At 34.3% G+C, this 25,893-nt stretch overlaps 1 protein-coding gene and 1 long non-coding RNA gene across 6 annotated transcripts in view; both read right to left on the bottom strand.

Annotated features, from left to right (window-relative positions):
* The window catches only part of LOC134855655 (ATP-dependent 6-phosphofructokinase, muscle type-like), a 65,212-nt gene that overhangs the window by 20,608 nt on the left and 18,711 nt on the right, over window positions 1–25,893 (bottom strand). For all 5 annotated transcript variants that reach the window (XM_063872222.1, XM_063872220.1, XM_063872221.1 and 2 more), the window contains 3 exons: window positions 23,626–23,815; window positions 19,827–19,992; window positions 14,367–14,616 (listed from right to left, as the gene is read on the bottom strand). In XM_063872222.1, the coding sequence (XP_063728292.1) occupies window positions 14,367–14,616; window positions 19,827–19,992; window positions 23,626–23,815 (606 nt within the window). The remainder of the gene's footprint in view (window positions 1–14,366; window positions 14,617–19,826; window positions 19,993–23,625; window positions 23,816–25,893) is intronic.
* LOC134855438 (uncharacterized) lies at window positions 3,184–7,279 on the bottom strand. The gene is made up of 3 exons (XR_010164488.1): window positions 6,562–7,279; window positions 4,412–4,577; window positions 3,184–3,404 (listed from the first exon to the last, which is right to left on the bottom strand). It is a non-coding gene; the product is annotated as an uncharacterized LOC134855438 (long non-coding RNA).

Raw genomic sequence — 25,893 nt, 5'->3', positions numbered from 1 at the left:
AATGAAATAGGCTACTTATATTGTAGAAACATAGTATCTGTATTGAACCATATGTTTATGTATTTATAACCCACTGTTTTGAAAAATAAACCGAAATGAAAATAAATTGTACACAAAAGTGAAGCAGAGCTACGCACTGCTTGCATACAACAGCAAATAGCACGGCAGCTAGCTGAAAGAGAATTTAAAAAGTTCGACACTAGCTTTCGTCTTAGTCAAAAAAATTTTGCTCGCTTGTCTCGAAATAAATTCAATTTGAGGAGCATATGTGGAACAAAACAATTACAGGACTCGAACCCACTAACTCTGAGGTCCCATGCATGGGCGTTACCTCTAGGCTAATTGTGCAGAATCAGTCATTAGATTTGAATATACCATGAAACACAGCTTCTTGTGTCTTGTGGAAAATGTCTAGTGCCCGATTACAATACCCTTTCTAGTCGCAGCGGTAAAGAAAACATAGCCAATCGAAGATTGGAAAAGAGTAATGAACGCAAGTAAACATAAAAAAACTTTGACTTTCTTGAAAAAATCTCAGAGAAAAAAATAGATGCCTTAAAGCTTTTGAATTTCTAGAACAATTTATGATTGGCGCTTTTTTGATAACATGAACCCAAGTAAAGAGACCTGGATCAATAGGTAAAGCTTTTATTCCGCTGGAAATCTATAAACTAAATTTCACTTTCGAAATTAGACATAGTTCACGTTTTTTCGGGCCATTTTCACGTTCGTATTTGGAGAGTGCTATTTACGTCACTTTCAGCCAATAAATTTCAATTGACCTGTGCATATATACCTAAGTACATTCATAAATGCATCAATATGTATGAATGCACATCTCTAGTTATTAGAGACTTTTAAGACTTTTCCTGAAAAAAAAAATCAGCAAGTCCTATTTAAGAGTATTCACTACGTTCATTACTCTTAAACACTATTACTGGGGCAATTTTCAATCAATCCCCGCACAGTATCATTGAAATAGAAAACAAACCAAGCTATAATTAGTCGAATACAAGCGTTATTAGACATATGTAAATTAATTACAGAAAAAATTGTGCATCACCTGTAATTAAAGTCAACATGGCCAAAATAGAGACCAAAGAACTGTCAAAAAATAGGCAAATACAGGTTTTGCATTCAAAAAACAACATCATATTAAAAAACTTACAATTCTACGGATTCGAACCCAGACCTCCGCTCTTAGAGTCATGTGCATTAATCGATCAACCATTTTATTACTTTCATGCATATTTTAATCGGAGATAGGGCAGCGAACCTAAGAAGGCGCCTTACACAGCTAATATACGAAGATCATGCTGTTTTAAAACGAAATCAACTTTGCATAAAAACTTACACTGAACTCTGCAATTTGCTCGAAAGAAAAACGGACTGATCTTTCAACACTACGCTTGCAGGCTCATTTGTGTAACCATGGAGTAATTTTTTCCGCTAAAGAGGAGGATTTTTAAAATGCTAATTTTCAGTTGTTTTTTATTAAATATTTGACTAATTTGTTTCAGGAGATCGTTCACTTGGTTGAGAGTATTATTGGGTTCCTGCATTTATAACCTCCAGTGAATAAATAGCAAGTTTGAAATTTAAGTAGAATACTTGAATCTGGTTGGTCCAAAAACGTCACTGTATTAAAATGTACTGTAATTGTTGAAATACGATTACGTCAACATCGAATTTCGCGAGGTGGGGCGATATTAGATATTCGGTAACTATATCAAAATTGTTCCAAATCGACTCATAGCCAGAGGCCGTTCTTATCAATCAAAACATAATTAATTATAACTTTACAAATTACCGGCGGAAAAAACATGTTTTGCTTTGAAACGAGCCGACTTATTTCATAAACGTCAGTTTTATAGCCTCCAAGATATTTTGTAATAAATGAAAGTTTCCCTCCTAGAATTAATTGGATTGAATTCGCCTGAAGCAATGATTCAAAATCTTTTTGTGGGACAAAAATAGCCTTAAATCTATTCTCACAGCCATGATAAGTTCCGCCTCGCTTAAATTGCTTTAGGAGTTACTTTGATCCCTTCTATGTTTCACTTCGTAGGAAGTTTTTTTCGAAACAATTATATGATTTTTAAGCTCTTTGAACTCCACGAAAAATTTAGGACCGGTTCTTTTTTGATAAAATGAACATAACTTGAGAAACCTGGATCAATAGATAAAATTTTTATTCCGCTGGAAAATCTGAAAAGAAACAGGGTTGGGTTTTAAACAAGTTTTTTAAATAAAAAACGTTTAAAACGTTTTAAAACGTATAAAATTCAGATTTTTAACTACTTTGTCAGAATTATACCACACATTCTTGGCTGACAAAAAACATGGAACCAATTTGAAACTTCAATTATGAAAAACTTAAATAGGCAAAACTTAGGCCATGGTAAAACATAAAAGTGATACGAACATATAGCTTGCTTCATATTTTTGCAGTATGACGTAATATAAAACAATAATTAAAAACATGAATAAAAAACACCTGTTTTAAAACATGTTTTAAAACCCCCCTGTTTTAAAACAGCCAACCCTGAAAAGAAATTTCCCTTTTCAAAAGTAAAGCTGACAATTTTTCTGTTCCATAACCATATAAAATACGAAATACTAAAGCATCAAATGCAGTGGGCTCAATTAAATTGTTTAAAAATTATAACAAACTACGGTTAACAAATTCGATTGCGATCTACGCAAAAACATTTTCTTCTTCATAGAATCTATGAACTGATTCCATCGCTTCTGCTGTTTTCAAATTATGAATTGCATAATACTTTTCACGAGTTGATTTCTTCATCAAAATTGGGTCAGGGATATAAACAGCAACTTTATCTTCGATCGGGAAGCGGAAAGTTCTTGTTCTCTGGGTAATCGTAAGGCAAGATCCTAAATATCTTTTCCATTAACACTCAAGATGTGAATGGAAACTTAATGTTTGGTTACGTAATTTTGCTAAGAAATTTCTTGAATTTAAATTAACAGGTTCGCCAAAATAAAAACAATAAAACGCGAAGCAAAATTCCTCGCATCAGTGCGCAGGTTAAGGCAAGACCCAAGATCGCTATTATAGTCCTCAGTTCACATTGGAACTTTAAAATGGGTTAAAGGATTATTTGTAGTTATTATAGATATAATTAGTTATTTTTATTATAGTTGTTATAGTTGATCGAATGGAAAAGATCCTTCCCTATGAAAACATCGTCGAATTTCATCCAACAATATTTGTTTTTGTTTTCTTCAAAATCTTCTTCTGACAATGTTCCACAATGGTGTGGACAGTCTATGGCCAAATCATGGACAACACTCATAGAAAATACGTTCAATGGTCCATAGCAGAAGAACGGATAATGACTTCCTGCAAGGTGGTGGTAAGGAACGTAATGTTTAGACCGATTCTGAGATCAACCGTAAAAGAACCGATTTTGTAACTGCTTTAATACACAATTTTTAGATTGCATAAATAACCTAGCCTACAAACCAATGCAATGCTGTCACTGATAGCTTATAAAATTATAAAACCAACAAAGATAAAATTACATGTAATCAGATTGGGTTCAATTTCACATTTTGTCATTTCAAAAAAATCAGCAGAACAAAGCCTATGTATGGTCGATCGGGACTTTATGGAAAAGTTTTGAATAATATTTAAGGATAGCCAACAGACATTTGGAAAAGAGTCAATGAACCAGTTTTTCTGATCAAGTTATTCAAGCTATGAACTAAATATTTCAAGTTATTTCATAGCGCGAATTGTTTTCAAAAATTTTGAAAATTTATCTTAGTAAGCTATTCAAGAGTAATGAACGCAAGTAAACATTACAAAACACCGACTTTCCTGAAAAAATCGCAACTTTCGAAAATCAAAAAAAATATAGATGCCCTTAAAGCTCTTTGAATTACTTGAACAATTTATGATTTGCACTTTTATAATAAAATTGACCCAATTCGAGAAAAATGGATCAAAAGGTAAAATATAGGTTTATTTATTTATATTTGTTTGTTTGTATATTTATTAGTTGTTCAACTGGGAAACTAGAAAATTAAAATCCACTTTCGAAATAAGAAGTAAATACGTTTTTTGCGATCTGTACACTTTCACTGTTCGATAGTGTAGTTTGCCTTCCTTTTAATCAAGGAATTGAAGTGAACTTAAAAAGAAATCGAAAATCAAAATTGAGCGTGGAAAAAAAACGAAAAAAAAACCACCAAGACCTATAAAAAAGTACTTACTACGTTCATTACTATCAAGCCACTAAGTTAAAGGTCAAGCATATAAAAATAATGTAACTTTTAACGAATTCCCTCCTTTCGCAATGGGACAAAGAGATAATTCAAGTTTCCTAGGATAATTTCTGATGTTTGGTTTTAATCAATTCTCAGTCAGTTACGGTTGATGAATGACCTTTCGGAGAATGGGGTGATCATCGCTACATTCCGACCCGGTGTATATTCTTGCATTGTTTTCGTCGTTTTTCAATTCTCGTTTCAAATTGGTCGTGTTAGGACTGATAACTAGGTCGTTATACTTGTTCTGGTAATGATTTAGTACAAAGTCCAGCTTAACTAACCTTAATAATAGGCACTGTTCTTTCTTACTTTTCATTCACTCATCAATACATCGTATGTTGTCGTAAGTTTCCAAAAAACGGTCAAACAAATCAAATGTCATTTTTTCCGAGAATCGTAGGTTTTTGTGTAAAAACATTTGGGCGTAGCTACTTATGCAGAATAGATTCACACAAATTTTTATTACGATTGAACCCATAAACTCATAATTAGGAGGGTAGCTTTCAAGAAAGGTCAAATTGTTTCGAAAAACTGTAAAAAAAAGAAATTTACTTTTCCGAGGGCCATTACGTTGTGAGTGGAAAAATTGCGCCTAGCCGCTTATGAATGCAAGCTTTCCACAACCCGTTTTTTTTTATTTTGATTGAACCCAAAATCTAAGATTTGAGAGGATAAATTTCGAGAAAAAAATTCAAGAACGGTCAAAAAACCATTAATTTGACTTTTCCGAGGGAGCTAACTTTTTCTGTTAAAAAAATTGAGAACGACCGCTACGGACAAAGAGCTTCCTATAAGTCAAAAAATCAAATATTTGACTATTCCGACGGCAAAAACCTTTTGTGTTAAAACATTTGGAGCAGCCGTTTGCACAGATGAGCTTCCCACAAACCGATCTATCCATTGAACCCAGAATCTCTGATTTGGGAGGTAGGTTTTGAGGAAACGAAAAAACAATGGATAAAATATTCTGCGTCACAGATTTTTTCGAAGTCTGTAAACAGTGGGGTAAAGTAAAAAGAGATTAGGGATTTTGCAGGCACTAAAAAGAAGTAAGTGTTATTTCCCCCCTGAACTAAAATAAACAAAACTTGCAGCTACCATTATACTTGCTTACAGCACAAAAAAAACTGTGACGTGACATCTAAGCCGACAGTATTTGAGCAGACGAACGACTTCTTTCAGCAGACAATTCAATTTAAACCGAAAAAAATTCAATTTCAAATACTGAAAACACAAAGTCCTACTCCAGGCCAAAGGGGAGGGAAGTTGATAAGGTTCAATATCAAAGCAAGTTCAATTTCTTGTAAGAAAACTTGTTTAGGTGAAAAAAGTTTAATTCCCGATTAAAAGACACTTGCTCTCGCAAGTGTATAAATGTCAAAAAATCACAATTACAAAAAGTTCATAATTTTGTCTCAAATAAATTTCAAATTGAGAAAAAAACGTCCAGATAACGATAGGCGGCGTTAAATGAGTATTCAGAAAATTATCACGCGGCGGCTACGCCGACAAAGCTTTGGTACACTAAGAACTAAGTGCGTTTCCGGAGAGGGGCATAAACAATATAATTCCCTTCAAGCGATGCAAAATTAGGGCATCAAGCCAAAAAAAAATAAAAAGAGCCATTAAGGACAAAAACAGGTTGCATAGGACAGCTGGATAAGAGTCAATGGACGCATGGAAGAGGAAACTAGAAAAAAACGGCTAGAGAACGGATACCCTTAAAACTCTTTGAAATTGTAGAAAAGATTATGATTGGCACTTTTTGGACACAGGTGACCAAATTTGAGAAAACTGGATTACTAAGCACAAGGAGCACTTGCAACCAGCACGAAAATTGCTAACAGCGCAAGAAATTCCATGATGTGGCAACTATACCGATAAAACATAACCTGACAAGGCCAACAGCTTTTAGAAGCACAATACATCCCATTTGAAAAAAAAACAGCCCCTTGCTAGACTCGAGCCTAGAACATCGGCCACCCCAGACGTAGTCGTTACACCTAGACCAAATATGCTATAGCAGCTAAAAACTTGAAATTGTTATAACCTACCAAATTAATCAACTGATGTTTTTAAACAGTTTGTTAACCTGAAAAAAATCTAACCGCAAGCGTAAACAGATAAGTACACCCATGGACCACAAAAAAACTCCGGAAAAAAATAGTATCGAAAAAAATTTACTCAATCATTAATTATGTCGCCAAAAAATAACTTGAGGAAAAACATGATCAAAACCGCGATCAAAGAGCAAGAAAGAAATGCCTCAAGTAAGTATCATCGTCAACTTTCACATGATAATCAGCATGTGAACAAAAACAGGAAACAAACTTCAGTCCAATCAAATACTGCAATGATGTTTGATGATAATACCCTTCCTCTACATTCGCAACTACAATATCACCAAATTCATAATTTTCTTCTGTAATTTTTAGCTGGTCGGCTTCAGAATTCGGTTTTCCGACCAGGAAAAGCTTCGTCCAGTTCCCAATTAGACTATCTTTCGGGTACTTCGAAAAATCCGCATAAGTACTCCGAATCACATTTCTTAATTCCGAGCTGTTGCACCGACTATGTATAACGAGAACTCGTAAATTAGTATGTTTTGAATTGCAAAATGAAGCATTTGAAAGATTTGAAAAGATAATATTTTCTCCTTTGGGCATGTAACGTATAGGCGCATGTGAATGGGTTGTATGCCTAGGGTTCCAATTGGCTTCAAGACATTTTGAAAATTTCGATAGCTTTAGTTTTAAGTTGTTTTCAGATTCAGTTGCAAATCTAGCAAATGAACGTTCAACACAGCTTTCAGTTCCAACAATTGAAAAGTATTGCAAACTGTCACTCGATAAAAAGTAAGCAATACACAGTAAAGTTAAAACCAAGAAATATAAAAAACGATTGGAATTGTTAAACTTCAAAATCAAGACTAAAGAATTCGATTTGTAATCTGACTTGCTGTTAGGCTCAGCAAGCATCTTTGACCAGGACTTTTGATAAATCTAAATGGAGGTGCTTTTAATTTGTTCTCGCGCTTTAACTATTGAATAAAAAGCTACCACAATCTGCAATAGATGAAATTAGTTAAAAAGAGCAAACAATTGATTTGGGCGTATTTCCGCAGGTCAAAAAAAATTCAAATATGCTAGCCTATTGCATAGAGAGATGCAAAAAGTTCGGACAGACAGAATTTAATAAAAAGAGCAATCTTTCCATTTTGACAAATATTGGAAAATAAAAAAAACTAAAACACACCCGAATACAACGCTCCTTCACATTTTTCGAATGGTCGGAACAAAAAAAAGACCGGTCAGAAACTTTTTCTTGCAAATTCTTTCCATTTTGACAAATATTGCATGTAAATTAGTTTTCTCCGACTACCTTGAGACACAAATTCGGCCTGATAATTTAGGTTTTGCATGCTAAGTTTTTCCAAAATAGGTCAAATCCTCTTTTTATTTAATTATAACTTTTTTGCTGCTAATTATAGAGAGCTGCAAAGAATTCAAACAGGCAAATGAAATTACAACAAGGATAGCCGGTTACTGTGCAAGGAGCAAACACAAATTTCTTCCCTTTAAATTAGTGTCGTTTTTACTGCGTGGTGAGATAAAAAATAATGAGCAAAAAACTTCAACTTAGGCATATTCGACAGTCACGGTAAAACAGTTTTGCGTGGAAAATAAAAAAACTAAAGCGCACCCGAATACAAAGCTCCTCCACGTTATTCAAATGGTCGGAACAAAAAAAAAGACCGGTCAGAAAACTTTTCTTGCAAAATCTCACTTTAAGACAAAAAGTATGTCTCAAAGTAGTCTAAAAATTGCTTAAAATAGGCAGATTGCTCTTTTAAATTAATTTGCCTGTTTCTTCTTATTATGTAGTTCATGCATAATAGTTGATACGGTTAATTAGATTTTTGACTCGGTCTCCTTCCGAAAGGGATATTGCCAACAATATGACACTAACTATGAAAAAAGTGGACAGTGGTTATTTTTAACAGCCTTTGTTTCCTTTTAGAATTGCGGTGATTGTTGTTATTTTTTATTAACACTGCATATTCCGATTTGTAACGCATGTTAAGTATGTAACAGTTGTTCACTTAAGTCACAGCGATGAAGTTGGAAAGCTCTACTTTGAAATGACCGGCAAAAAACGTTGAACAAAAACATCGAATAATACATGATTTGAAAAAAAAGAATTAATTTATCAAAGTTACAGAGTATATTTTCAAACATTTTTCCAATTAGAATAACTGCTTTGAAAAGCTAAATAACGAGATCAGCTGATCTATTTCAAATCTACCCTGTCTATTTAAACACAAGCAAACGAGTATATATATCAAAAGAGAAAGGAAAAAGGAAAATTATTTATTTAAATTAAATTTCAACAACTTGTTCGGAATAAATTGTACCTAATTACAAATGTTCGTTCAGTCCATGGCGCAGCGGTAAAGCGCCGGGCTTTGTCGCCGCAACCATAGGTTCAATCCCTTCTGGGAACCTTTTTTTTTCTTTTTCCTTTACACGAAAAGTAAAAACAAGGTTCCCAGAAGGGATTGAACCTATGGATCAGGCGACAAATCGCGGCGCTTTACCGCTGCGCCATGGACTGTAAAAACACTTTGTAATTAGGTTAAAAAAATTCCGAACAAGTTGTTGAAAAATAATTTAAATTAATAAATTTCCTTTAACCCTTTTTCTTTCTTTTTTTACCTTCTCCTATTCTGATCATTTACCTTCCGTTACTCATTCCCAGTTATTATCCCTCTGTTAGATTTAACGCAGTAAATTCTTGAGCCCTTATTACCATTTTTATTTTTCCCGGAACCCATGATCCTTGGTGTCCCAGTCGCATATTTTACCTCTACGCCACGGGTGCTTATGTGAATATATATTTAATTAATTCTGAATTATTTAAAAAGTAAGAATTTTTCAATTCATGTGTTATATAATGTAGTTTACTAAAAGATAAACATTCCGAATCTGGCGATAAAAACCCAGTTGCTTTGAGGGTATTATACAGCCTTATAGATCTTGAACGTAAGGAACATTTTTCCAGCTTTGTCTTTGAAGTGAGTTGGAATAGCAGCTCTTTAATTGATCTCCGAGTACAGACAGATTTGTTTTCAACAACGAAAAGATCATTAAGTTAACTTTCTGAATGAAATTCATTTATCGACTTCAGCTTAAATTTTAGTAGTTCGTAAATATGAAGCTCATAGACTGACAAAGTTTAGTGTTTTGCAAAAAGATCGTTTGCGTTGTCGCCGCGCTTCCGGAAGTAAATAAACTTGATAATTTTTTAGTTAAAGGAGAATAGGTTTTGGAGACGAGTAGCTACAACAGCCCTATACATGAATCAATGGTTTAATATTGGAATTAAAAAAAAAACTGATGAGCTGATCTCTGCGAACAAAATGGCGATGTTTACAAACGATTATTCCACTTTGAGTTGCTAGTTTTTTCGAAACATGTTGAATTTGAGTGTAAAATGATTATTTGGAGTTTATTTTAGTCCCTAAATACTTGCAAAAAGATGCAATTTTACCGTCTTCTAGATTGATAGAAAATGATTGGTTTGAATTGGAAGCACTTAACCCTACTTTCAATTGCATTGTCCGGGCAAGTTTGTTAGCATTTAACCAAACACTTTTATTCAAATCATTTTGAAGTTCAAAAGCAGTGCATCCTAGCGCACTTAAATTTGTATCGTCTGCGAAGAGAAGCACCTCACTGTTTTACCTGTACTAGGAAGATCGTTTATATAGATAAGGAACAGATGACCTAAAATTGAGCCCTGTGGCACACCGCAAACATTGCGTTTCTAGGTAGATCTTGTTCCAGACATTTCTACACGCTGTTGACGATTAGTTAGATAACTGCTTAACCAATCTGATGCTTTGCGTCTTATTCCGTAAACGTTCAACTTTTTGATTAGCATGTTATGATCAATAGTATCAAATGCTTTTTTTGAGATCCAAGAAAAAATTGAACTTGTAGCCTTTTTTCATACTTAACCTTTCAGTTACCTCCACTAAGGCATCAATAGTACTACGCTTAATTCTGAATCTAAATTGTTGATTATAAAACAAGTTGAATATCTCGAACTATGCATTTACTCTATTGTACATAACTTGTTCATAAACCTTACTCAAAGCATTCAGTATTGCAATTGGACGATAGTTGTTTACATTGTTCTTTGATCCACCTCTGTGTAATGGCAAAACCTTAGCTTTTGCTAATTCATTCGAAAAGTTGCCTTCTTGAAAGAATTGTTTGACTACTTTCGAGAGAATTGGCAAAATGACCGAGGCTGCTATTTTGATTATTTGGTTGTTTATATTGTCACCACCTGAAGAAGTTTTCGCGGGTAAGTGAGCACTGCCAGGAAAAAATTCATTAGCAGTTGATCTCTGCAAGAAAAAAGAAAACTGTTTCAGAAGGATATATGGGACTTTGATAAAAACATATTTTTTTTGCATAGTTAAACCCATGCTTACAAAGAAATTATTGAATTGTTCCACCACAGTCGCAGGTGAAGGATGCTCTGTGAGAATGCAACACGAGGAAAAACTGGGTATTGATAATGCCCTCGATGGTGGTCCTTTTAGTCAATTGAGCGGTTTGAAATTTTGTCTGGAGTCTCCGATACATTTATTGTAATTGTTGAAATAAACGTCGTTTTTGCAGTTTTTTTCTTTTTCTAACTGTTGCCGCGCTCGCTTAAATTGGTTTTATTTGTCCGTATCGTTTTTATCAATCACCCAATTTGTGTGAAATTTAATTCTCTTGGTTCTTGAGTTTTTTTATTCGATTTGTAAACCATGCAGATAATCTTTTCTTCTTTAAGTTTTCGCTGTATAATAGCTACATATTCATTGAGTTTGTTTTGAAAAAAGCAGGTGAAATTTGTCAAAACTTTCTTAGTACTCGATATCTATAAACCTTTTAAACGATGGTTGAGCAATAAAAGAACTTGTCAACTAGATTGGAGAATTTTGAACTGAAAATTTCAAGGCCATCTTCCAATTTTTTTTTTATTGGAAAACTTAGACTAATAGGATACTGATCAGTAAACTCTTGCTGTTCAAGGACAATTACATTTGCATTATCTATATCTCTCATTAAAAAATGATCGAGACAAGTTTTGAATTCTGATGACACTCGGGTTGCCTCTTTGACAATATAATCAAAACCATATGAGTTAAAGGTGTTCGTGTAATAAGCACTTATCAAATTGGTTTTTAATGTATCTATACTGAAACTTCCGCATACAACCTGCGGTTTTTGAGATGATGTGCACTTGAGAAAGGTATTTAAATTTTCAATAAACTCATGTTTTTTTATTCTTGAATATTATTATATTACCGTTATGGCAAATTGGAAACGAAGGTGTGAGGTTTTCACCGATGAAGCCTCTTCAATAGCAATCGGCAATTCTTCAACAATGTTGATCCCCTTCAGGGCTTGAATTATTACAACTCCACCTCGCAATTCACGAGACCTCACACTGTATTGATCATAACCTTTTATAAGAAAAACCTTGGAATCATCGTGAGTATTTAACCATGTATCAGTTATAGATAATACTGACGGCGGAGATTCAAGACTACATATAAGTGCTTCCAAGTCTTCAACATATTTTTAAGTGACTTAGCATTAATAAGTAGCACAGAAATCACAGCAGATGAACTTTTAATCGGATCCATTTCCAATTGAAAAGGAGTTTCTTTATGAAGGGACGAATTTCTAGCAACTCTAACAGCAGGTTGAATGGCACTAACAATGGCTGGTACAAGAGCATTTATTATGTCATTAGCTAGATTACTATGATTTGTTTCTTCAGGTGGTGAGAGCATGATTTTTCTTTTAGGTCTCAGAACGCTGCTTGCTGATTCGGGTTTTCTTTGCAGCGGTGGAGGTAACATAGGGGTAACACTGTAAACTATCAAACATTGGCCGACTTCGATAATTAACATTAGTGTCTGCTTCAGTTAATGACTCTCCCGGATATTTATCTGCTACGCTAGTCTGGGGGAGATTTAAGCTCATTGCTGAACTTCACTTGAACGGGGTCTTGTGAGAAGCTATTGGCATTACAGGCGTATATATTTTGTGTGTGTAAACTGGTAATCCTAATTGTCTAGCTTCTTGTTTTAATTTTCAGTCTCTAGAGTCTAGGCATTCCTCGATCATGACAGGAAGATTTCTTAAATTTCGAACGTTTTTCAGCCACCCTTTCCTTCTCCAGACTATATCTCTATCCGCATAAAAAATGAATTTAACGATCACTGGTGATCGTGAGTTATAATTCAAAGGCTGACAGGCGGCTACATTGTTGACGCTAATATTGACTTTCAGATAGTGACGCACGAAACTGAGTATGCCTGATGTCAGGTTTTCACCATAGTCAAGGTTCACAAAAAGTAAGCAGAGCTTCTCGAATATTTCTCTACTTCTACAACCCGTTCTGATATTTCGTGTATATCGTTGGCGTTTTCAACAACTTTCTCTCTTATTTAACATTGTTCGTTTTCTAGAATTACTATTCTCCGTTGTTGAAGTTTGATTACTTCAATGAATTTTTGGAAAAAACTCTGTGCCTCTCCTACGATTCCGGTTTTGATTGATTCTTTGATATGATTGATTTGTGATATAATATCATTTACATCTTACATCTATAAATTTATTTAATAAGTCTATCACAACAATTAGGCTAAATCTTGCGATAAAGTTTATCACAGCAATTAGGCCAATTTTAACAGCAAACCATATTAAGATTAAATTGCCCCAATCACACAGCAGCGTGCGTACTGTCTGCACCACAAAATAAAGCAGTAATATCTTCTATTGTTTCAAACGCTCAACTAAACTTAAGAAAATACGAATTTGATTTAAGAAAAAAATCGTTGTAAAATCATCTAAGGGCCCAATGTGATGATATGTCCGATAAATTTAGTTGGCTTAGAGCCTGTATGATTTTTCACTAATTTCTGGTAATATTTCAAGATATCCTTTGCTGGTCCTTCAACAAAAAAGTTTCTTTTTTGAAGTAAAGACCTACCGAAAAGGACCAAAAGCAATATTCTCCTAAAAGGCTCGTCTTGGACCTGTAGGCAGAGCTCAGGAAACATATTTGGTCGACTTTAAAAAAGTTAACCGAATTACCAAAAAATTATTGGAAGTTACATTCGAAGCAACCATAGATCCTTTTCCGGCCAGAATATAGGCATTTGATGACTACAGAGTTTAAAATTGTCACCATTGAAAAGCAATAGCACAAACCTGGAATAAAAATCGAAAAGTGTGATACCTCATTACCGCTTTTACTTTTTGATTTCGCCGAATTTTGCTAAACCGGTATTATCTTGACGGCCATTTTTGTCACACTCAAAAGGGCTTACTTAACCAAAGTGAAATTTGTTTCCTCCTTCAGTTTTAAGTCTTGAATTTACTCAAGAACGATTTTAACTCTGTATAACTTGGAATGAAATGTTTCGTGAAATTGTATGACACCTTATAACTTCATGTTCAAGCAAAGATGAACCTTTTTCACGTCCTGTTTCAAATTAGGCTTGCTGGTCTTCCTCCTCGGGACAAAGTACAAGCGAATGTGGCAAAAACTCCATTCTAAGTTAAGGATACTGGCCTTCACAAGTGATCAAATTTCATAAAAAATAGAAATTTTCCGTCACAACTAAACCTTGGCGCAGTGGTAGTGATGTTTGTCTACCAATCAAAATTTTGTCGGTTTAAAATCACTCAAGCGTTGCCTTTTGTAAGGTGAGCTCTTGCATGTAAAACATAGCTCAGTTAAGTTTTAACTTTACCAACTATACCTCTGATTGCTTAGCAGATAAAAGCAGGGGTCTTTTTACTGATTCCATCTAATACAATTTATTAGAGCATCAATAACTAATTGAACGAACTTTTCTCATTTTTTGCAACGAATTTAATTTCAGCCAATTAGCATCGAGCACTGTCATTTCTAGTTTCCATATTTCAAAATTTACGAACTTTGGTGGATTAAGTAAAAAGACCAAAAAGCAGTCTCGCAAAATGAAGTACCTTTTTCACATCATTAACTGAAATTGGTTTTCCGTGTCTATCTGTGGCTCCTTCGGCCACGACCACAATACACAGTCTCTGTCCCATATGCTTCGCCTGGTTCAATTTTTCACACATCGCCTCCTCCCACCCATCTTCAGGGGGGTCCTCTGGAATAAAAATCCAGTCCGCAGCTGTGGCTATTCCGGCAACAAGGGCTAAGTAGCCACAGTGACGGCCCATTACTTCCAGCACGAAGGTACGCTGATGGCTGAAAAGAAAAAGTGATCAGATTTTTCAACCGATTTCTTTTGATTAACAATTATGATATACGGAAGTTGAAAAAAATTTCTTTCACAGATAAACTTTCTAATTTTGTTACCACAATTAGGGGCGGATTTGGGATGGGGGGGAGGGGGGGGGGGGGGGGGGGGGGCGGACGCCTCTTCCCTCAAGAATTCGACCCCCTGCCGACCCAAAGGGTTCCCCTTTTGTACTATTTTGAAATTTCTATATTTGAAGACGGACCCTGAAAACTTTCTAAAGGCGCCTTGGGCGCCAATGTATACTAATTTTCAGTGGATCGCGCGCCGAAAAAACGAAATTTTTTGGTCAAAATTTTCCAAAAAGTGCCTAAAAACGCCTTTTTTGGCCTGTTTTTTCAAAACATCGCCTGCGGCGCAGAAAATTTGAGGGAATTTATAGTGCTTTGGGAGAGCTCGAACATCAATTTGATCGACCTAAAAAAAAGTCAAAATTCTCGAAAATTTTTTGAAAATCCGCCCCCCCCCCCCTCGAGAAAATCCTAGATCCGCCCCTGACCACAATGGTACAAATTTACGCTACTTGGCTAAAAATCATAGACAATATTCTACAGTTTTCATTTCAAAATTTCATTACAATTTAAATTAACTCGGGTAAATTTCATTACAATTTAAATTAACTCTGGTAAATTTCATTACAATTTAGAAAATTCTTCCAGCACGAAATAATCATTTTCTTGACAATTCATGAAGCTAAGATGAAATGATTCGCTCGCTCAAACTGTTTTCACAGTGTTGAAAACCTAAACCCTCAGCCGAAGAGCATAAGCTGTACCGCAATAGTTAGGCTACGCTGGTGTTAAAACCTGACAAGTTCCTAATTACAGTCATTTTCATAATTCATAATAACAGTCATTTAGATTATTTTAAACTGACTTAAGTAAACCTTTCAATTTCAAATTGTATGCTACTAGTTTTGAGCACTCAAGAAAAGTACAACATAATTCAATTTACGACCGACAAGCATTTTAACATTTTTGGCGCCACTGTCTCAAGTTTCGGTTGATTTCAGTTTTGGTGAAGACAGCTTATGTGAATGAATTCTATCAGCGTTGGACGTACTCAGTTTTATACGGCGGGAAACTAAAACCAGCATCTTTTAGGTAAACTTCAAACTGGTATTCAACTTCACAGGTGGTACTTTTAGGAGCACCTGCGAAAACTAAGATTGAGACTTGGCACGAAAATGAACACGAAATATCTTAAACTATAGCAAAAACTAAGACATTTTTAGCTAAGCTATCAGCTTTACATGTCCTTACTGACCACTCAGTTAACTAGACTATCATTAAAAATAATAATACTAAAACTGAAGGTTAAAAATACATTTTCTTTTTAAAGTATCAAATTTTAAAAAAAAATTTTGACGTGGAAACTCTTTGCTTTTGCCTAAAAACGTTCCGAAATACAGCAAATCAAAATCAGCAAGCCATAGAAAAGCAAAAAGTTTACAAGATGGCCAATTTCTGAGGCAATGTTGTACTTTGCAAACAAACAGAAACGCGGAAAAATAGGCTTTGAGATAAATACATCCAAGAAAACAGAATCGACCTGAACAATCTTGATTGAGGGCCGTTCCACTTAACATATTTCTGACGTTCAAAAATTTGAATATTTCATGGAACTAAAACCACAAGTGTCCGAGGAGTACAAACGAATATGATAGTGTCCGAGGAGTACAAACGGTTATGATAAATTTTACAAATTAAATCAGCGTTCTCAGACAAAATGAATGGAAAAGCAGTAAGACCGGTTGTGATAATCCGTCAATAAGGAAATCGTTTGACAAATATCAATTGATAGAAACCAATAGTAAATTTCCTCAACTTCAAATTCAGCAAAGTAGACGAAATTCTGCTTGAACCTAACTCTTCCAACTATTAAGCTCAGAACCTTTCATCAGCAGGGCAGATGTTTCTCCTTTAGATTTGATACCAGATATGGAATACTGAAACTTCCTCTTGCTTTGAGGAAAAACAAAACAGCGCTAGAGTCCTTCTAAAATAGCAGCTTGGACCTTACATAAGGCTGGCAATGAAATAGCATCACTGAAATAGAATCATTAACCCAATTAAACAATGAATACCTCGCTCTCAACACGTTTCCGGATAGACTTACATTAGCTAACCCAAAACCCTTGTTCAACAAAGGTGATACTAGAGATGCAAGAAACTACAGACGAATATCTATTACTCCTGCAATAGCACAACGTTTTAGGAAACAATCTCCGACAACAAATGTTCGAGTAATTAAATAAACATCTCCAGAAAAAAATTTCTATTTGGATTTCGGAAACAGTTCTCGAGTATTAGAGAAAATCAGGACACAAACCAGGGCTACGTCTCCGATTCGTTCTGTGACCTAAAGATGAGTCTCACGTACTAATAACTCAGTCACGTACTCTCTTAAAAAGTCAGAAACAAAAGCGATAAATAAAGCAGAGAACAGATGCTATGAAATTTTCAATGCTACAGATCGTGATCATAGCAAAAAAAGCTACCGAATAAGTTAGTACTCATTATGAACACTTTTATTTGGGGAGTTACGTTCGAAAAAAAATAAGTTTTGTACTTATACACCACGTTCGTAAGCTCCATAGCGTAATAATGATTTCCATTTAATGGAGCATATTTTCACAAATCTAAATGATTCGGTATCAAAAAAAGAATTAAACATTTTTTTCTGAACCAATTTAAGAAGGAGCCAAGCCAAGTGTCGTACGGAAAACTAACATGGAATTCATTTAAGTTTTCTTGAAAATATTGTCCCAGTCCAATTTTTATTAATGTTCAAATTCTACGCTGCCTGTAAACTTTGAATAAAATTAGTTATTACTTATCAAATTACAGGACATTCAGTATCCATTTTTACAATTGCGGCTGACTTCTTCCACTACCATTAGAAAAGAGCGCATCCTTTATCGCGCTTCTATTCAGCGGTAGCTACTACAATTTCAAACCGCAAAATAAGAACTAACATGTACACAGAGCAAAAAATAAAAAGAGAAAAGCTACATTTCGCGAAAACTTGCGATAGACGGGGAGAATGCTTTAAAATTATTTCAACTTCAAAACTATTTAAGCTTAGTAGAGACTCAATTCAAAATTGGATGATTATTGAACTTTGATTAACTCGCCGCCGTCAAAAAATGCTGAGCATCATAAATACACGCATTAAAACGATTGCTTGATGTATTAAATTTTTAAGGCCCCCTGCCATAGGAATACACATGCCAGAATCCTACTTTACCTTTTAAACGTTCAAGTTCAAAACACGATGTCAATAAAACAGAACGGAATTTTACACCAAAAAATGAACAAAACCAACACACAGTTTGAAAAGCGCCAATACTACTAAAGGTAACAAAAGAAAAAATTTAGTTTTAGAAACAATTTTCGACTTTCTAATTGAAGATACAAAACTTGTCACATTAAAGCTTTTTGAATTTCAAAATCTTTGATGATTGACCATTTTTTCATTAAATTATTCCGATGAGAGAACTCTGGTCATTTGTAGCCTTTTGTTCGGCTGGGAAATCTGAACATAGCAACAGACAGTTGGAAAAGAGTCAATGAACGCAAGTAAACAGAAAACATATGCACAACAGGCAGTTCGAAAAGAGTCTATGAACGCAAGTAAACAACGAAATACTGGCTTGTTTTTGAAAAAAACTTCAATTTTCGAGTTTCAAAAAAAAAGAAATGGCTTTAAGGCTCTCTGTAATTAAGAACACTTCATGATTGGCACTTTGTTGATACAGTGCTGATTTAAATTAACCGGACAAAACGCGTTTAACTTGAAATTTAAAACGCATTTTTCTCAAATTGGGTTGAGTTTAGGTGAAAACTTATGAAGACAAAACTCGCTTAAAATTTTAGCAGAATTAATATCGTGTATTTGTTTTGCGAAATTCGGGCCCAAAATTTTACCCCAAAAATGGGTCATTTTGGCTTTTTTTAGTTAATCAAAAACTACGCCGAAAATACCAATTATATCAAAACTTACATAGCCCAACAAACTTTAAGAAGGGTATAATCTCCAAAAAAAATTGCAAACTGTTTAAAAAAATGTTTTTAAATAAAAAGTTGGTATTTTACATAGTAAAAATGACCTTTTTTGTCTACCAAACAAAAATAAATTAACTTATACAATATTTTGGAGATTATACCCTTCTTAAAGTTTGTTGGGCTACGTAAGGGGCTCACTTTGATATAATTATGAGTGTGATCGAGTGGGTATTTTCGGCGTAATTTTTGATTAACTAAGAAAAGCCAAAATGACCCATTTTTGGGGCAAAATTTTGGGCCCGAATTTTGCAAAACAAATTACACCATATTAATTCTGCTAAAATTTTAAGCAAGTTTTTCTTGATAAGTTTTCACCTTAACTCAACCCAATTTGAGAAAAATGCGTTTTAAACAACAAGTTTAACGCGTTTTGTCCGGTTAATTTAAATCAGCACTATACAATTCACCCAATTTGAGAAAACTGGATCAAAAAGTAGTTTTTATAACGCTGGGAAATCTGAAAATTTAATTCCACATTTGAAACAAGAAGTCGATCACATTTTTCGCTTTTGTTGCTCGATAGTGCAGTTTGCCTTCCCTTCAACAGAGGAAATGAACTCAACTTAAAAAAAATTAAAATCAAACCGCGAAAAAATAAATTTGAGCCTGAATAAACTTTTACGAAAAAAAACATCAAGACCTACTTAAGAGTCTGAACTATGTTCATTGACTCTTAAAAATTAAAGTCCTCTTTTGTTACTAAAAGTCATTAACATTTTTTTTTCGCTCCATTTGCACATTCGCTATTTGAATGCGTAATTCTTCTTCGTTTTGTCAAAAATCGACGACCTAAAGAAGTGATAAATCAAAATCACTTCGTTCCTTACCACTTTAAAGTGATCTGAATACTAAGTCATTTCAGCATCATCTTACAACTATCTTATTTTAGAACTTACTCCAGATATTAAAACCTATTTTAGCAGCTTATTTTACAAACACTCCTGCTACGTAGAAAAAAATTCAACATTTAAATAAATTCGGTGAAAAAACACTTGCTTTTTTAGGCTAGTGTGAGATCGGAACTTTCTGCGCTGCTTGAAGAAAACTTTGGTTGGTTACTTTTAGTTCCTAATTGCCCACTATAAACTCACCTGAGCGCCGTGGTCTTGAGTGCATCTGCACACTCTAGTATTCTGTGTAAGGCAGTGTCCGCCCCTATGGTCATGTCTGTGCCACAGAAGTCATTGTCAATGGACCCCACCAGGCCCACAATTTGCAAGTGGGAGTTGTACTCCTTCTGCACTGATGTAATTTCACCTGCAATGCAATAAATAACACTGGACCAGGAAGTCTCAAATAATCTCACAAAAAACAAGAGTAGGTAAAAGAATTGGTATAAAAATGACTGGTTGGTATAAAATTGGGATTAGGGCTAACTCAAAAAACAAGCCCCACAAATTGAATTACAGCCTCAAATTTTTTTGAAGCTTTTTTATTATTATTATTAATATTATTTATATGATTATTATTGGTGTTCTACAATTGCCGACAGAATCTGTAGTGGAAACTCATGGGCGAGCAACTGGAGCCATTAGGGCAATCCGAATTTAGACATTTGATCCAAAAACTAAATCAGAAATGCAAAAATAGTAGCTCCTGAACGTATCAAGTAAAAAATCATTCTATTCATTTGGGAATCAAAATCGGGTCCGCTATTGCTGAAGTTATCCGAAACAAATTTTATTAGCCTGCCCAATTCGGATTATTTTTCTGATATACCAAAATATATTTTTTCCGACTTCTGAAGAAAATTCGAAAAACTTATACTTAGCTTGTTTTTTATTCAGTCAATTTTCAACTTTTGACTAGCTTTTTGACAGAATCTTTTATACCACCTGAAAGATTGATACATTCAAGTCAATTTCATTTTGAGACATCTGAAACAATCTAAATTTTAGCAAAAAACACTAATTCTTGCGCCTTATTACTCTTATGACGAATGTAACGGAGCTAAGCAAGCGTTCGCTACCTGCCAATGCCGTTTGTATTCGATGAAATTTAGAATTATTGCTGCAATGATAAATTGGCCAAAATGTCTCCGGCTGAATTGCTTGGACTTTTTAGCCGAATTTTTTAAATTTCAAATTGGCTGAAATGTCCCTTTCTTAAATGTCGCGGCAACAAAAAATTCAGTAATAATTTCTGGTAAGGCTATGTTGCTTTGAATATTCCTAATTTGGGATAATTAACGCGCGAAATAAAGCGTTCTTTTAAACACCTAAGCGGCGGATTAATTTGAAATGAAGCAAGAAATGTAGTCTTATTTATTGGGAAAAGAGACGCTTAAGTCATCCCTTAGTCTTTTACATTAGCGTGTAGGGAGATAAAAAAAAATTCAAAAATTATTTTAGCAATTTTTCAAGCTAATTTTTTTTATTGGCGTTAAAGTGCAACTAAAACTTTCAGAGCTGCGCACTGGTATACGAGAAGTCAAATCATAATAGGTTTCGACTAATTTCGAAGAAAAAGACGAAAAAATTGTCCTCGGGTATTTTTTCTCCAGACCATTTTCGGCTGAATTTTTTTCATAATATCTGACAGGTATTAAGTATTATTCTCCTGAGCTCAAACTTAAAAAGTTATTTTAACTGCGACCGTTTTTCCTCAAGTTACTAGGGTTTAAAAATTGCCAATTTGGGATAACTCACGCTGAAAAAAATTTGTTCGAAATTGAATTGAGTCATGCTATTTATTCTAGTTAATATGTTACTATCGCTTAAAAAAATCACTTTTACTTTCAATAGCTTGAGGGGATGATTTTCAAAAAACATTTCTCTAATTTCATCAGTTTATTTTAAATTGAACACTGTGCCATAGACGTTAGAGGGCAGTCGGACCACTCATGGCGTCCCTGTAATACGAGCAGTCTTGTTTCATTCACGTCTGCTCCTTTTTGTTTTCAAAGCTCGTAAAACAAAAATAAACATCCTTTCAACCTCACTGGTATCAGAATCGCATGGCAATGGCGCATGAACACTTTGTTGGTCAATTTAGAAAGCTTGTTTTCCAATAAAAAATTTATTTACCTATCTTATAACACCATTAACAAAACAGATGTTTCGGTTATTTACAACATTTGCTGATTTTATCAGTCTCATTCACTGGCATTGCGATTATTATTTCAGGAAATTAATATTCTATGCGCCGCAAAATATCCACATAAGGGTCATAAAGACATACGTTCCCAAAAGAAAGTTGAAATTATCCAATTACAATTGGATATTCAAGACAAGCACATTTGGTAAATTAGAGGATTTTTGATGATTGGAAATTTCTGCGAGTTGTGATTTCTGATATGAAAATAGCCTCCGTAATTTACCAAACTATGCTAATCCTTAAATCTCAAGTTTTCATCTCAACAAGTATTGATTCACATTACACCGTCCGTCTGCGTACTAGTATTTTTACTCTAAAATCAATTTAATTTATAAGCAGGTCATTACCATCTGAATAAATCAACTCAAAGGCGCGACATTTACTAGCTAATTGTGGCAATTTATGTGGAAAATCGGAATTCAATAGAAATTCTAGAATCCGAAAGAAAAAAATTAATGTAATTCAAATGTGGCATATTTATGATGGAGCGCAATCGATTCCGCTAAAGACATGCAGCGACTAATTAATTTTTAAGGTGGCATATTTATGACGGGGCGCAATCGATTCCGCTAAAGACATGCAGCGACTAATTAATTTTTAAGGTGGCATATTTATGACGGGGCGCAATCGATTCCGCTAAAGACATGCAGCGACTAATTAATTTTTAAGGTGGCATATTTATGACGGGGCGCAATCGATTCCGCTAAAGACATGCAGCGACTAATTAATTTTTAAGGTGGCATATTTATGACGGGGCGCAATCGATTCCGCTAAAGACATGCAGCGACTAATTATTTTTTAGGGCGTTTTTACAATCGTGTGCCTTACACTGAGCAATTACCGATTTGCTAATTTAAGCGCAGATGCAAAAAAGTTTTCATGAATAGAAAATAACATCTACTCTTTCGGTATAATCAAGCATTTTCAGTTACTAAGAAATTAGCCGACAGACTGTAGGAAAAGAGTCAGTGAACGCAAGTACACAGCAAAAAAATACGGACGTGCAAATACGGACTTGGAAACACTGGAATTTCAAAGTTTCGAATTTCAAAGTAAAATTTTAAAAATAGATAGTTTTAAAGCTCTTTATAGTTCAAGTACAACTTATAATCAATTTTATGTATAAAAAAAAACCCAACTTGAAAAAACTGGATCAATAGGTGAAAAATTTTATTTCGCCGGGAAGCTCGATATTTAAACTCCACTTCTAGATGTCATGTCAATCACGATTTTCGTGACCTATACATTTTCGCAGTTCGATAGTGGAGTTTGCCTTCCTTTAAACAAAAAAATGAACTGAAATTGAAAAACATCAAAGGTCGAACCGGCAACAAGTAATTTTGAGCCTGAACAAATTTGAAGACTTTCTGAAAAAAAAATTATCACGACCTATATAAAACACTGAACTACGTTCATCGGCTCTTAAAAATTACACTGAACTACGTTCATCGACCCTTTGAAGCTCTTGGAAAATTAAGAATCTTTGATGTATGAATTTTTTTCAATAAAAAGAACCCAAGCGGAGAAAGATGAAAGAAAATGTAAACTTTGGTCCCGCAGGGAAATTTAAAAAAAGAGATTCAGTAGAAAAATATTGAAACAAAAATTGGAAGCAGCTTTTTCTCAATACTGATAAATCTTCAAGAAAAATGTAAGCCTTTGTAATAACTTTCATGTTATACATCAATTCAGATAATGTCAATTGCTGCGATCTGAAGGGGAGGATCTGAATTGCTGCGATGTTATCCGAATCTCAAAAGTTCCTCTCTACACGGTCGAAAAAAAAACAGCTACCTTTCTCATGTAACTCCTCAACAAGAGTAGGCCACTCCTCCCTGAACAAATTGGCCCCAGTCAGACTTCCATCTCCTCCTATGACCACCAGGTTTGTGATGCCTTTGTTGATGAGGTTGCGAGCAGCACGCAGTCTCCCGGGCTTCTCGCGGAATTCCTTGCATCTTGCAGTTCCGATAAAAGTGCCGCCCTGAAAAAAAAACAACACGGTCGACTAAAAAAAAGATTTACGCATCGCATCTCGAATGAAAATAATATAGACGCGAAGCTACACTTCGAAAGACAACGAAAAAATATTTCTCCAGTCAGCATTATCAATTTAACATTTTAATTTAAAAATTTATTAAATAAACCTAATGAGCTTCCAAGAGGGCCGACATCGGAACCATCATCTGGTCTTCTAACGTCCACTCTTGTTTAGTTGAATAACAAATTTTAAAAACAAGATTTTTTAAAATTATATTTGTAGTTTAAGTCGATTTTGAACAATTTTTCAAATCGAAAAAAGAGTGTAAATGGCACAACAGCAGAAAATTATCTGAACTTTGGGGTAATAAAGAAGGTAGTAATATAGAAAATGTGGGTAATAAAGCAACAAAAACCTGAGGAAAAGGAGAAAAAATTTTCCTGTTCCGACCATTGAAAATGGGGAGGAACTTTTGCCTTCGGGTGTTTTCGTTTTTTTTTCCACATAAACCAGATACAACAAATATTTACCTAAATGAGTCGAACGATGTCTCATATTGAATCCCTTATAGTCGTGATTCGAACGAAACCAAAATATTTCAAAAAGTTAGAATTTTTGAGTCAGTCTAATTTTGAGCGATTGAAGCAAAAATTACGTCTTACAATGTATATTAGTCTTTTTCTTATTTTTCAGATCAAGCCTTGAAAATTTAGTTTTACTGAGTAGTCGAAGTTGTCTAGCGCATTCTTTTTTTCCAACTTTTTTGATAGCCTTTTTCTTTTCCTTACACCAGGATATCTGTTGTCGAATCGACCAAGTTACCATTACTACCGTATCTGTCTAAGTTTTGGACTTTTCTTCAAATAATTTCATCTCACAACCAACAGAAAACAATAAAACTTGAATTTTCGTGATAATCAAATAATTGGTTATTACTTATTTGATAACGTTCCTTCTTTATATATATATACTTTATAAATTATACTTTTTAAATTGAGTCGTTTCTTGTGTCGTGGTTGGTTTGTTGAGCGGATCTGAACTTAAGCCTGGAACTTCGACATTTTCGATTAGTGATAATAAAAACACAGAGACGAAGCAGCAGCTTCGCGAGCAAAAGCGAGAAAGCCGCAAAAGATTCAGAAGCACAAAACACTAAACGCATAAATTATGCATGTATTAATTTGAAATGCAACAAAAAAATTAAAGACAACCACATGAACTTCGCGTGCAACAAATGGGAAGATATGAGTCAAGTCATGTATAAATTATGCATTTCAAAAATTTCGCAATATTGAGTATATGTGGAACATTGAAATAGGAATGTTCCCATGGATATATTTTTCAAACAAAAAAATAAAAGAGAAATAGAAAAAAAACATTGCAACCGGCTCTTTCGATTGAACCCTTCATCTCAGATTTGATACGGTAGTTTCTAAGTAAATTCAAAAAGTTACAAACATACAGTCAAAAGTGTAAAAACATGACTTTCCAAAATCCATAACGTTTTTCTGCTAAACGAAGGTCGTAGCCACTTGAGCATAGGAAACTCCCAACGCAGCATTCTCGGTTTAACACTTAACTTAAGAATTGGCAGAGTAGTTTTCGAGAAAAGTCAAAAAGTTTCTAAAAACAGCCAATAAATAAAAAACTTGCTTACCTAACAACATAATTTTTTGTGTAAAAAATTGGCTGTAGCCGCTAATGAAGAAAAGAAGACTCAAACAACTTGTCGTTTCATTTGAACGCAAAAACTCAACATTTGGGAGGCATTTTTTGAGAAAAGTCAAAAAATTCAAATAAAGGTCAAAAACTCAAACATACACTATTCAACGCAAATTATTTTTTTGTGTAAAGTAACGCAAAGTAGTTTTTGAGAAAAAGAGAAGAGATCCAAACATATGGGTCAAAATTCCCCCACAGACTTTTTCGAAGGCTGTAGACAGTAGGCCAAAATAGAAAAATATACTCAAGGATTATCCGCAAAAAGGAGTGGGTGGACTTTTCATTAACCTTTTTTGAAAATAGAAAAAATAGTTTTCTATCGAACTAAAATTTTTTGCAGAAAATGAAAAAAAAATTTC

The sequence above is a fragment of the Symsagittifera roscoffensis genome, chromosome 10, assembly GCF_963678635.1.
Source record: "Symsagittifera roscoffensis chromosome 10, txSymRosc1.1, whole genome shotgun sequence".
NCBI classification, from domain to species: domain Eukaryota; kingdom Metazoa; phylum Xenacoelomorpha; order Acoela; family Convolutidae; genus Symsagittifera; species Symsagittifera roscoffensis.
This window is presented reverse-complemented; position numbering and strand designations above follow the sequence as displayed.